The sequence below is a fragment of the Lepidothrix coronata genome, unplaced genomic scaffold, assembly GCF_001604755.1.
Source record: "Lepidothrix coronata isolate B3197 unplaced genomic scaffold, Lepidothrix_coronata-1.0 Scaffold159, whole genome shotgun sequence".
Classification (NCBI taxonomy): Eukaryota; Metazoa; Chordata; class Aves; order Passeriformes; family Pipridae; genus Lepidothrix; species Lepidothrix coronata.
Window position 1 is genome coordinate 1,235,131 of NW_016690339.1, and position 14,290 is coordinate 1,249,420.

The 14,290-nt window shown below is 41.0% G+C and overlaps 1 protein-coding gene across 2 annotated transcripts in view; it reads right to left on the reverse strand.

Moving 5' to 3' along the window:
- The window catches only part of ANO6 (anoctamin 6), an 85,204-nt gene that overhangs the window by 1,073 nt on the left and 69,841 nt on the right, over positions 1-14,290 (reverse strand). The window contains exon 20 of one of the 2 annotated variants that reach the window (XM_017829188.1): positions 9,757-14,149. The exons of the other annotated variant lie outside the window; for it this stretch is intronic. Coding sequence (XP_017684677.1) covers positions 13,943-14,149 — 207 coding nt within the window. The 3' untranslated portion in view covers positions 9,757-13,942. Of the gene's footprint in view, positions 1-9,756; positions 14,150-14,290 lie in introns of those variants that run through there. 2 annotated transcript variants of the gene reach the window in all.

Here is a 14,290-nt window from a genome sequence, read left to right on the forward strand (position 1 = left end):
TAAACCAACCTTTCAAGGGAAACAATGCTAATAGACTCATTGCTTTGGCACATGAGCCCTGCTGGAAAGAAAGTCTGTTAATCCCCTCTATAGTCTCTCTATTTATACCCTAAGGCTGCACATAAACTGGCCAAGTACAAGAACAAAAGCTGACTAGAAATATCTCCTGTAGTTGTTCTCATGAGTTATTATCCCTTTCATTAAGGAGCAGGCTAAGAACAACCTCTGTTAAGGGCAATGCTCTGCAAAGAAATGTGATTATCATGCTGATTTAGGTGAAACTTGGTCCTGTGGCTTGCCTCTCCCTGTGCCTTGACTGTCCATTTTCCTTACTGTGCTTTTAAGTGGTGATGTCATCAGCCAGGTTGAAGGAATGCCCTGTCCCTTGGTCCTCAGCGACATCAGCATCAGCCTACAAGTGAAGTTTGTCTTCTCATCCATTACATTAAGGCATTTGGTACTTTATGACATTTGGTAATATAATTTTTACAATAAAAATAAAAATTTGCACTATGTATTTGTATGTCATCTTAGAGAAGGGATCTTCTAGAGAAGGGCAAGGTGTGGGACTGCTCACCAGATTACTAATGTCCTCTCTGTTGTTTCTTTACTTGTGATAATTTTAGAAATTAATATATATGAAAATTCATTTGTTTCTTTAATATATCTGAAGCTCATTAATAATTGGGATTATCTTCTCTTCGGTTTTTATTTAATGAAAATAAAAATCTACACCAACGTCCTCTTTCACTGTGACTGAATGGAGATGTACCTTCTTGATCTGGAAGGCAATACAGCTGAGGTTCTTCTGTGTCAGTCAAATTAAAAGAGGAAAACAGACCAAAGATGGCTTTTCTGATCTTTCTGCAAAGTACATTTCCAGAGGCTCTTGAAAAATCTCATCCTTCATTGAAATGCAACATGCACTTGACTGAGAAGATGCTTTGAAAATGTAGAGTGCAAACAACTCCTCCAGTGATTTTGTTGGAGAAAAAGGAGCAGGGGGAATCCATCATACTTGGTTATACTGAGCATGAAATGTTCTCTTTGGAAAGCTGTTTGTTTGCATCAAGAATAACTGTGTTGTACCTTATGTTCCTCTATTTAGAATTGTTAAAAAGATCAGGCCAGACTTATCTGTAAGAGTTTTACAAATGCTGACCAAATGTAACATTTCCATTCACATATTACCAGTATGATTGAGAATAATACATTAGATAATGTGGACTTAAGGGGTCTATTAGCAGAATCATGGAGATTCTTGAAGTAAAGTAGTAAATTACTTTTTCAGACCATGTGTTTACAATTTTCCCACCTTTCCAGTGTTGGGCAATCAAAAATTTTATCTACAGTATACCCTGACCTTTCAAGTCACAATCCCATTTAAGACAAGACAACAGCAATTAATGAAATCAATGCAAAGAGCCACACATTAATTTGTGGGATTTTTTTTGTACTCCTTAAGCTATTTGTGAGAGTAAGTTACTCTAATAATGGCTTAATTATAGGTAGGCCAGATGAGGTTGTTGGTGTTTAAAGACATAGAATGTTTCTATTAAAGAGATGAAACTCCTGTCACACTGGAAAGATAAAGAAAAAAAGGATGATGAGATGAAGAGTGGTAAGTGTTTAAGCTCATGTCTGAGTCTGACTGGGGCCAGATGTTGAACTTAGATGTGGTGGTTGCTGGATTCTTATGAGCTTGCAGCTGCTGAGAGATCACACTAGTGTGGGGCAGAGAACTGCTCTCATGTCATTTTGACCATAAGCTCCAAAGTACAAGTATAGGCAGTCCTCCTTCTCTGGAAAACCAAGTGAAAACCAGAAGCAGTGGGAGAAAGCAGAGATTTGTGAATTTTTGCACAAATGTGACTTATTATGAGATTACAAAGTGGGTGTATTGGGTATTTCTAATTTTTGTAAAAGCAAGACAAACTAGAGTATGTTTATTAGGTCATGTACACAGACTGGGCAATTCTGAAGCTGGAGGGGGAAAAAGCTATCCACCTCAAAATCAAGGTTTGGGCATGCTTTTATCTTATTCCTGGGTGAAGAAGAGGGAAGTTGGAGACCCTCTTGGCCACCACACTGAATATAGTCTCTTTGGGCTTGGCTGTCTGAACTCTTAGATCATCTCCTGTGCATTAAATTAAATTGCACAGAGCCACTAATGCCCATATAGGACCTATGGTAGCAAATAGGAGAGAAGAACCACTGGGAATGTCCTGACTGATTATTGTAAGAACTTCTTTCTCTATTACAATGTCTATTTAAAAAGTTTTTATTTTCCTGAGAATTCAGCTTTAATTGAAGAGGGATATCTGGAAAATGGAAGCGGTATATTCCTGAGCCAGCTGTTTGCCAGCTTTATTAGAAGCTTTTTGAGAAGCCACTTGTGAGAACTAGCCTTGCTCTGTCACAGGTCCTCTAAATTCCTCCTGGCCAAGCCTTGGTGGATGTTCAGCTTCCTCAAGGAGTTAGAATTTGGCCCCCTTCCACTTTCCTCCTGGCTCCGCCTCTGCATTTAGAAGATGCATACTCACAAGTTAAGACATCACATATTGCTCGCTCCTGCTCTAGCACAGGTAGGATTTAGTATTAACCTTTCTTTACTCAACAGTAGAAGTTGTATTTAATATAAGATCTGTTAAATTTAATACTGATAAATTGAGCACTTTCTTAATGTATGTTCACATTCTGTCTTAGCCTGTTATATATGTGCTATACAGATGTGATACATTGGCTTTGTAAATACACAAATAAAGATAAGAATAAAAAAAGCATTTGCAAACCAAGTTACTGTTCTGTGAAGCAATGGAACTTTGAGAGCTGCAGTTCATTTCATGCAAGGCTGAGGATGGCTCAGTTGATCTAATACAGCTTCTGGGACTGTGTGTTCCCTCACCCCTTGCTCTGGTTGTGGTGCTGTTTGGATCTGTAATGAGCCAGGTTGACTCAATGATCCAGAATAAAACTGAATAAATAAAAATGGGGTAATTTTCTGATGGGTTGATGAGTTGAATTATCTTCACAAAGGGCCTGAGGAATGCTGTGCGTAGCACAGATTGATGAAGAGGAAGAATGATGACCTTTTGTCAGCAGAGATATGTTAGACCCACTCAACTGCCTCTTCCAACCTCCCAGCCAGGATGCCAGGACACAGGTCCATGAGAGTTTGAAGCATTCCAAATGGGTCCTACGTTCTTACCCTGCAATGCCGTGACATGGTGCCCTGCTCTTTCTGTGCACCAGCAACTTTGTCCACTGGCCCTGTGATGAGCTGGTAGAAGACTATTCAGTATTTGTATGATTTTAGTTAGGTCTCTCCCAGTTTTGCATCTTGAGCTGGTCTTTCAGGATGTCAAGTGAACACAAGTGATAGTGGAAAAATGTGCAGGAAAGCTTGCTTGGGGACACAGGAGGTGATTGAGCTATGGCAGGGGTGGCTTAGCTAACTTGAAGCTGTAGGCTTCAGCGCTATAACACACCTGTTTTCTGCATTTTTGTTTCCCTTTTGTTTGGGTGAATTTGAGAGGCACAGTTACATTTTCTGACAGATTTTTAATTTGTACAAAGCCATATGTGTACTATGGACCTAACTCTGATACCTAGGTTGCAAAAGTCTCTTCTTACCCACAAGATATTGACAGGATGCTACAAGAAGAATCATCTATCTAAAGAACAAAGGTACATCAATAATTTTAATAACTTTATTCATAGACATGACAACAAAACCCCAAATCTCTAACTCATGTTTGTTCTTCAAAAATGTCCACAGCTGGCCCAACTAATTTGATAAGGTACAAAAATTAGCAAATAACTTGTCGTAGATTCTGATATGGCTAAACCAGCCTGTAAGAAATGGATGGACCTATATTTCAAGGTCCATTCATGTATCAAGTACAGTGTTCAGGAAAAATTCCAGTACTGTTCCCTTATGTACCATAGATCATACTTTAACTGCTTGCTACTTTGAGCACACTTATTGTAGTAAGGTCCCCCTGCTTGACTGAGTTTGTAGTGCAGGTGATACCTCGGTGAGCTATGCACAACTTCTGTGTGCCTGGGACTGCTAAAGGCTATTGGAGAACTAGAGCAGACATTATCTTTGATTCAGCATCAAAACCTGTTTTCATTACTTGGTCTCAACTGCTGAGGACAGCCCAAATCCTCCAGCACTGGAGCTTTCAATAGGACATTGTTTGTTCTGCTGCACTGTCAATAAGATGTCATTACTTCAGCTGCAAGATAAGAAAGGATTTGTTAATGGCTCCTCTTGGGGGATGGTGACATTTTTTTTCCCCTTATAGATCAGGAAAAAGTATGGGAGCATGCTGATAAGGAAAGAAAATCCAAGTGTGGTTTATTTTTTTGTATTTGCACCTCTCAGTTAAAGCTTTAAGTTATGAAGAGCACAAATGCAGCCTTTTTCTTTTATTTGTAGTCATGTGCAAAAACAGTGATATAATGATTGGTGTGCATAATGTATATACCTTTTTAAGACATAAAAAGAGATACTTTAGGGTCTTTTAAAAAGAAAACTGCTGTGAGCTGTAACAGGTCTGTAACCTATTATTAATCTGGAATTACAGTACTCTAGGAGAGGTAGATCACTTTTTGCCTTTTCTAGATCTAACTAATTAGTTACTAATTAACAGCAGATATGGAAAGAATTTTTCAGCTCTTGCTTTGGCATAGCTGTCAGTGCTGTAACCTAGAGGCTACATGGCCGGGAATAGGGCTGCTGCTGCCATCACACTGCGACCTCTGGCCAAAATCTCCTGCAAATACCCCTGTCTGGTGTCACCTCTGTCCCCAGCTGCATGGCAGGCTCCTGCAGGCTGCTGTCATGAAAATCCCTGGTTGTCCTGGGTTTTTTTTTTGGGAATCTCTGAAATAACAGTGTGGTATTTGTTGCAAAACCACATTTAGGACAATGGTTAAGGGCCCAATTCTGCAAATTTTTAGCCATCCATATAATCTTCTATATAATTAAAGACATGAACACCCAGAGAGCATGTCTGAACTTGGAAAATTCACTTGGCTTCAGGTGAAGCATGAGCTCAAGGTACAATAGCTACCCCTGAATAGGGATATTCAGAGATCCAGACCAGGTGCCAAGACCAGCCCAACTTGCTTGCAGTTGTGCAGGGCATTGTTAAAGACACAACCCTGCCACTTCAGCTGTGTAACCAGCTCAAGTAGGCAGGCAAGTCCTTCTTTTTTAAACTCACTAAAATAGCTGTGGGATGAGGAGCACATTTGGTCACATTTTGGTAGACTTCTTGGGGCAGAGGCTTTCCCACTGCTAGGCTGCCTCTCTCACTGCCTCGTCCCTACTTCCCACCCTGCATGACCCTCTGTTGGGCTAGCTGTGTGGCCACAGCCATCTGTGCCAGCACGGGCATGTGTGTGGCTGCACTGCCCCACCCAGCAGACAGCTGCACAAAGGGGTTGGCAAGAGGCAGTGCCAGGGTGGCAGGGAGAAGGCAGGAAGAAGGCTTATGCTGGCATGGCTGCCAAAATATTTTCACAGAACAAGTAACCTTAATCCCTGGCTCACCTCTTGGTAGCCAGGGTGCTCCAAGCTCTGTGAAACCTCATAACATGACAAACCCCAAGCGCCATTGATCCTCAGAGGAGGGGGTGAATGTTCAGGGCTGAATGCTGGGCTGGGGGGTATTGGTCACAATTTCCATTGACTTGCCAGGCTCCAGCAAGTGAGGATCCTGCAGTGCCCTCACCAGAGAGACTTACAAGATACTGCTCACTTTGAGCAGCCAGACCGGTTTAGAAAATGACTGCATGAATGAGCACAATATGGTTGTAACAGGAGACCAAACAGGATCCCAGAGAATGGGGAGGTAAGGCGATAGCCACAGGTGGCTGTGGCTCCCAGCACAGCTTATTTAGCCACTTATTGTGAGAGGTCCATCCAAAAGCTGAGAAATTATGTGAGACATGGATACTATGTGAATATCTAAAAACAACAACAATGACAACAACAAACCAAAAAAACCATTATGCTATCATGGTTGGCTGTAATTTCTCCTGTGTTGCACAGTTTAGTATATGAGTTTCTTCCCCCCACCCTCCCTGGTGTTACCCCCGCATTACAAATATGCTCTTCATATGCTAGAGGTGGCTTTTTGGTGTCCTGGCCTGTGCATGCTGCACCATGGAATGCAGTGGAATTTTCTCTGTGGTCTGTGATGTGTACTTTTCTTTATTTTTCTTCAGCATTTAGGATATTACCATAACCTACATATTTGTAAAGAATAGTACATTTTGACACGATTGATGCAATTACTGACCAATAAACTACAACTTTAATCCTAGCAATTAGCATTGCTTTTACAGGATAGTTGTATGAGAGAATGCAATTGAAATTGTAGAAAGCAACTTTAAAAGGCTCTTGTTTTGATGCACTTCCTGCTTGCAAATAAAAACCACTTTCTTCAACTTTCCTGAAAAGAATCTTTTACTATTATCAGGCTACTAAGACACATTATTTTCTTATGAGGAAAGTATTAGTCAAAGCCATGTGGAGGTTATTTATGACTAACTACATCCATATCTTTTCAGTGTTTTTTGTACCTGCTACTGGTCCATGGTTGAGGTCCATATAAACACAAGTAAAAACAAAGCTTGTAGCCAACAGCACTTGCTCCCCTGTATTGGAAAAGCAGCCTTATGTAGTAGACAGGAAATGATAGAGGGATATACCAGACAAAAATCTTGACTTGGCGTGAATTGCTGATACCTTTGCTGATATCTCTGGTGATCTGCAGAAGAGCACGCTAACAAGGTAGAGTGAACTGGGTGGGGCAGAGCACAGCACACCTTCATCTGGCATGTATTGACTATCCAAAATAAGTGCAATTCATCTTCTCTGTGACAGAAATAATTAAATTCTAGTACCACCAGAAGTAATAGGCAGTTTTGACTATTTTTGTATTAAATAGCAAAACAACTAAAGCCTATTCTTTGAATGATTTTAAATGTATCAGTCAATCTAAAACCACACCATCCTCATATAGATTCAGGCTGTGATGATACTATATCCTTCTGCTTATAGAACAATAGTCCTTACTATGTTTATTATGACATTTGTTTTGTTTTTTCTCTGACATAGCAAAAATCAATGCAAGAGTGGCAGGACAGTGGGGGTACTGCCATGTGTAAGACATGCAGCCCTTAGTGAGAAGAAACCAGGTTGGAAGTGGTAGTACTTCTGCTTCCACAGCTATCGTGAAAGCAAATCCTGGGAATCCCCAAGCAAAATAAAACCAATTCAACTCTCTGCAGTGGTCTCTTAAAATTACGCTCTAACTTTCCTGCTCTCTAAGATTACAAAAGGATTTTCTTGAAGCAGAGAGGAAGACTTAGAGCAGAATCACAGTTGCCGAGTTGGAAAGGACCCACAACAATTATTGAGTACAACTCCCAGCCCTGTACAGGACCATCCCAAGAGTCACACCTTGTGCCTGAGAGTATTGTCCAAACGCTTCTTGAACTCTGTCAGGGTTTGTGCTGTGACCAGGTCCCTGGGGAGCCTGTTCCAGTGCCCAACCACCTTCTAGGGGAAGAATCTCTTTCTAATGTCCAACCTAAACCTCCTCTGACACAACTTCAGGCCATTCCCTTGGGTTCTGTCACTGGTCACCATAGAGAAGAGATCAGTGTCTGCCCCTTCTCTTCCCCTCACAAGGAAGTTGTAGACTGCAATGAGGTCTCCCCTCACTCTCCTCTTCTCCAGGCTGAACAGACCAAGTGACCTCAGCTGCTCCTCATACAGCTTCCACTCAAGGCCCTTCACCATTGTTGTTGCTCTCCTTTGGACACTCTCTAGTGGCTTAATATCTTTCTTATATTGTAGTACCAAAACCCCACACAATATTCAAGGTGAGGCCGCCCCAGTCCAGAGCAGAGCGGGACAATCTTCTCCCTCAACCAGCTGGTGATGCTTTGCCTGATGCCCCAGAGGACATGGTTGGATCTCCTGGCTGCCAGGGCAGCTGACTCATATTCAACTTGCCATTGACCAGGACCCCCAGGTCCCTTTCCACAACACTGCTTTCCAGCATCTCATTCCCCAGTCTGTACATATATCCAGGGTTGCCCCATCCCAAGTGCAAAATTTGGCACTTCCCCTTGTTGAACTTCATACGGTTGGTGATTGCCCAGTCCTCTGCAGAGGCTCTCTCTGCAGAGCCTCCCTGCCTTCGAGAGAGTCAACAGCTCCTCCGAGTTTTGTGTCATCTGCAAACTTGCTTAGTATCCCTTCCTGTCCTGTATCCAAGTCATTTATGAAGATGGTGAAGAGCACAGGGCCCAAGATGGAGCCCTGTGGAACCCCACTAGTGACAGGTCACCAGTCTGATGCTACCTCATTCACTATTATCTTCTGTGCTCAACCTGTGAGCCAATTGCTCACCCACCATGTGATGTGTTTATCCAGCTGTGTGCTGGACATTTTGTCCAAAAGGATCCTGTGAGAGACAGTATGGAAAGCTTTACTGAAATCCAAAAAGATGACTCCAACTGGCTTCCCTTGATCAACTGGGCAAGTTACTTTGTCATAAAAGGAAATCAGGTTTGATAAGCGGGACCTTCCTCTCATGAAGCTGCGCTGGCTGTGACCAATGATTGCATTGTCTTTTAGGTGTTTTTCAATACCTCCCAGAATAATCTTCTCCATAACTTTACTAGTCACTGAAGTGAGACTGACAGGCATGTAGTTTCCAGGGTCCTGCTTTTTAGCCCTTTTGAAAATTGGGACAACATTTGCCAGCCTCCAGTCAGCTGGGACCTCTCCAGATTCCCAAGACCACTCAAAAATCATTGAGTATAGGCTTTGCAATGACATCAGCCAGCAATTTGAGGATTCTTGGATGAATCCCATCAGGCCTCATAGATTTGTAGGGATCCAGCTGGAGCAGATTCCGCACAATTTCAGGGTCGACTGGGAGTTGATCATTCTCGCAGTCATGGTCCTCCAGCTCAGGGCACTGTGACCCCCTTGGTCCATCATCTGTGTTGAAGACAGAGGCAAAGAAAGCGTTAAACACCTCTGCCTTGTCTCCGTCCCTGTTTATGAGGTGACCATCTTCATGCTGGAATGGGCCAATGATATTTCTATACTGCCTATTGCCATTGATACATTAGAAAAAACTCTTTGTATTGTCCCCCACATTTCTGGCAGCTTCAACTCCAGTTGAGCTTTGATCACACAATTTTTCTCCCTACAATGGCAAGCAGCATCTCTGTATTCTTCCCATGCCACTTGACCTTGCTTCCACTGGCGATACACCTTCCTTTTTTGCCTTATTTCCAAGAGAAAATCCCTGCTCAGCCAAGCTGGCCTTCTGCCTCACCTGCTTGACTTCTGACATTTGGAATTGCCTGCTCCTGTGCCCTTAGGAGGCAATGTTTAAAAAGTGACCTCAGATGGACCCCAGCACCTGCAAAAACAGCAGAAGCAGAAGAGAACTGACAGCTGGCTGTATGGATGGCAAGGAGAGACAGAGTGGACTGCCTGGAGGTGGGAGCACCACAGACTCAATCAAGATGAAGAAATAAATGATGACTCTGAAACATAAGACAGGGTTTATCATGACATGAGTGAAAGGGTACAAAGACCTAAACTGTTTATTTGTATGAGAACATAATGGTCCTTGTCATCAACTTGGTGTTGGAAGGAATGACTTCCATCTAGGAGATGCATTAAAAAGCAGGAGATAAATTTCAGCAATAGTAACAGTTTAACGGAAAAAGATTGAAAAAGAGGATGAATATGGAAATTAGATAGGGATGACATTGTAATAATTTAAATGTGGCATTTGGCAGCAGAAATATCGTTCACAGAAAATCACACAATGCTAAACAACATCAGATGTACTGTTATTTTAAAATAGACTTTAATGACAATAAATATAAAGAAATCTTAATATTCAGAAACTAATAGCGAACATTCTTAGAAAAAATACAAAACATACATTCTTACATTCTGAATTTTATCATCATATACACAGTCTAAAACAGTGACAACAGTCTGTAACTTATGGTCTTGTTAATGCAGTGAAACTGTCACTGGTCCAAATTCACCCTGACTTCAACAGATCTGTACAAAGTAAGAGTCTGGCCTACATATCAAGTGTGAAAGAAAAAAAGGTACCATCAATTTAAAATAAATGTTAGTTTTCCCTTCAAGCAGATCTTTAATTAAAATGACCCAGCCTAAAAAAAAATGTTACAAATACTCATTTTTTGGCAACTGCCTCCCCCAGCATTTTGTTCTGATGCCTCTGCAGAGCTCCCTGTGTACAAGCAAAGCACATTTCAGCACTTGGAGGTAGAGGCTACAGAAATTGCACAGCTTAAATCAAGTTATTAAAATGCAATTATTACGCACTCTGTTGGTTTTCTCACTCAGAAATCTGCTGTGGATAACACTGTGCACATGGCAAACTGAACAGAATTCCTGATGTAATGTCTTCTGAAATGAAATGTTACAGCTACATTAGCAAGGAGCATGGCATTTCAGAAGTAAATCACTAGAGCAAAAAGTTAATGTTGACTAGGTGATTCCCACGCAGCACTCACTGCTCTCTTCAGCCTAGCTCCGGTTTCAGCTCTGCCTACTGAGTGCCTGACAGTGACAATTAAGTGCATATCTAAACCCTGCTTTCTAGTTCAGTTTAAACCAAGAGGAAGTCAGTCCATGTGCACTGAGACCAGTCTGTGATGGGGAGAACTGCCCAGAAAATGGGGACAAGTGGAAGACCACTTTCAAAAGCACACTTGTCATTTGAACAAAAATGGTTAAGTAGAAACACATTCAAAGCTGATTAGGATTTTATTATGGGAGGAGCTCAAGTCAGATACACACGCTTTGCTGATACAGTGTGGTTTTTTAAATCCTTATTTTAAAGGCAGGAATATAAACTCCCGATGACACTGAGGGCCAACTCCCCCTTAAGGAAATGGTGCCAACCAATGTAAAAAGGAACAACTTGGAGAGCCCACAGGAATCAAACAAGGAGCAAAAGACCAGGCACTCCTGAAAATCAGCCTTAAGCTCTGCCATTGCTCACAGTATGACCCCAGGCAAGACATTCAATTCCTTTTTTCCTAGTCTCTTTACCTCTCAAAGAAGGCTACAAATGCTACCAGAAGACCAAATAATTACCTGAAATGGTCCACTTTGCCCTGCATTTGTCCCTCCCTTACCACAGAATGCCTTCTTCCCTGCCCCAGCCTTCTAACATAGCATCTGGAAAGGTATTAAAGGCACACTAGTGCTGTGATCACTAACGGAAGAATGAAAATGGTATCTCTCATCTGAACGCCACTGCACATGGGAAAGGGCCAGCTGAAAGCTAAAATCAAAAGCTGCAAGTACGAAAGGAGCTGGCTGTCCTTTCTAACCCAACTCATTTTGCACAAGAAAGTCCTGAGTATTTCAATAAAATTGTTCCTTGAAACAGTTGAAACAGTTTTTTGGAAAGAAACACTGTTTTAACCAAAAATTTGGTATGCCATGTGCAGTGACAGGACCAGAAGCAGTGGTCACAAACTGAAACACTTTTTCACGGTGAGGATGACTGAACACTGGCAGGGAGGTTGCCCAGGGAGGTTGTGGAGTCTCCATCCTTGGAAATACTAAAAAGAGGAAAAGAAGACTGACCTGGCTGAACAGAGAGCTTTGGCTGGTATCATGCAAGAAAGGAGAGTTTAAAACCTTTGGAAGAAGGGGCAGGCAGCTCAGGAGGACTACCAAGGATGTTGTGAGGTTATACAGGGAGAAAATTAGAAGGGCCAAACCAAAGCACAGCTAGAACTTCATCTGGCTACTGTTGTAAAAGACAACGAAAAATGTTTTTATAAATATATTAGCAACAAAAGGAGGACTAAGGAGACTCTTCATCTTTTATTGGATATGGGGGAGAAACACAGTAACAATGAAGGAGGAAAAGGCTGAGGTACTTAAAGCTACCTTTGGCTCAGTCTTTAGTAGTCAAACTAGTTGCCCCTCGAGTACTCAGCTCCCTGAGCTGGGAGACAGGGACAGAGAGCAGAATGAAGTCCTCATAATCCAAGGGGAAATGGTCAGTAATCTGCTGCGCCACTTAGACACACACAGGTCTCTGGATTTGGACAGGATCCATCCAAGGGTACTGAGCTGATGCTCATGGTTTGGACAGACATACTGTTCACTGGGTAAAAAAACTGGCTGGACAGCTGGGCCCAGAGAGTGATACTTAAAAGACATGTAAAAGTTGCACTCCAGGACATGGTTATGGATTTGGCAGTCTTGATTTGATGGTTGGATGATCTTCCAGGTCTTTTCCAACCTAAATGATCCTATGGTTCTGTATGTTTCTCTTCAAAAGACAGGCTTGAGCTACACAGCAGCCAGTATTTGGAAGTTTTGCTACAAAATTCAAAGGTTTGATTCCTTCTGATTATTAATGGAATAATATTTATCTTACAAATGCTACTTAGTTTCTGCAAATGAAATTCTTAATAAGTAAAAACGGATATGAATAATGTGCCTAAAAATTCTGCCTATCTATTGCATTTAAGAGTACAAAATTACAAACACAAAGTAATCACCTGGTTTATAGATTACAAACATAGCTTTGCTTTTTTAACAAGATTTGGGTTTTTGTGATTTATAGAAATTTATAGAAATTGGTCCATTAAAACCGTTAAAAGAGAAAGCAAGTTAATAATCTGGAATATCACTGCTGCAGACACATAGCAGTCTCTACTGTCTCTACTTCCCTATTTCCCAGTTTGCGGCTGGTCCCAAAATAGCCAAGCAGATCTTCAGCCTAATTTGAAGATGACTGATGGCTGTAGCACATGCCTCCACACCTCTAACATCCTTCCCCGTTATTTAAAGCTCCGTAGCATGGTTAAGGCCTACTAAATGGTTTATTCCAAACTCCAGTTTCAATAGATTCACAGTCTTGTCAGAACTCACTTTATCACACTGTTGTATCATAACAGGTCCAGCTGCACATTCATCCCATGTCAAAATCTCAGGGAAGAGCGCAGTGCTCCTGGTGTGAGAGAAATGCAAAAGACAGCCCTCCACAAATATTGATTTAGTACGTGAAAAGACTTATAACACTTATTGCTTTTACAGGTAGGAGACCTTCAAGGCTTTGGGCATTTAGTGTAGAACGGGCAAGTCAACTAATGAAAATACATTGACCGGGGAAAGATAAAATGCCTGAGTTTTTTACTCACTTGGAGTGTTAGTTTGTATGCATTGATTTCAAAGGCAATTCTCCTGTTTACACTGAGATTGATGAACAGGATGGGCTTACAGTCCTGTTGCTTCTTGTGATCCAAGTCCATGATTAATTGAAATATCTTGTTTTATCCATTTAAGTCTCAGTATGCATAAATAATTCAGGGTAGCAAACAACTGCTCTTAGCATGTCAATTCCAATGGCTTAACAACATGATTTTGAGTTGTATTTTCTTTCTCTTTCCTTCATATTTTGGCTTTTCCTCTTCATTTTATAGTTGAAGTTTGTATTAGCAAGCAATCAAAACTCTTCATTAGATGTGATGATATTCTTACCACAAATCATTTGTATTCCGTTCAAACTAGTTATCTAGTAGCTGATGCCTAAAAAAAGTACAAAGCACTCTATATATTTGGGAGTTAATCTGCGTTGCCTTTAGATGATAAGTAATTTTTATCTTCACATGTTAAAAAAAAGTCCCACTAAAGCTGTTTAAAAAATTGGTAACTCTAATCTGAGTTGCAGTGGTTGCATTTGTCTAAGGGAAACTGGTAAATGAAACAGTTACAAGAAATAATGTTTAGTAAAGAGAATTAATCCAAAGTGTTTTATTAGCTATAGGTAATATCTGGACAGGTTGTAGTTGGCTAAATACTGTTATTCTATATGAAAATTACTTATTCAGCTTTGGGTCGGAAAGTGCTGTCTGCTCCTTTGGTAACTTTGTCAGCTATTTTACCCATGTTTTTTTTCACAACTTTGAGATTGTTCTCGTGCAAGAGTTTTTGTGTGAGGTACTTCTCTCGTTTGACCTTGCTCTTGGTCTTTTGTGATACATCCGGAATTGCATATGAAATAATAAACTTCACAAAATATATGACATGCTGGGAAAGATGAAAATGAAAAAATGTCAGTCAGGCTGAACAGGACATTATTATGATTATAAATGAAATGTCACATTATCTCTTAAGACTCTAAGCTGATTCAGTACCAGTATCTATCACAGCAGAACAGTATTTTAAGAA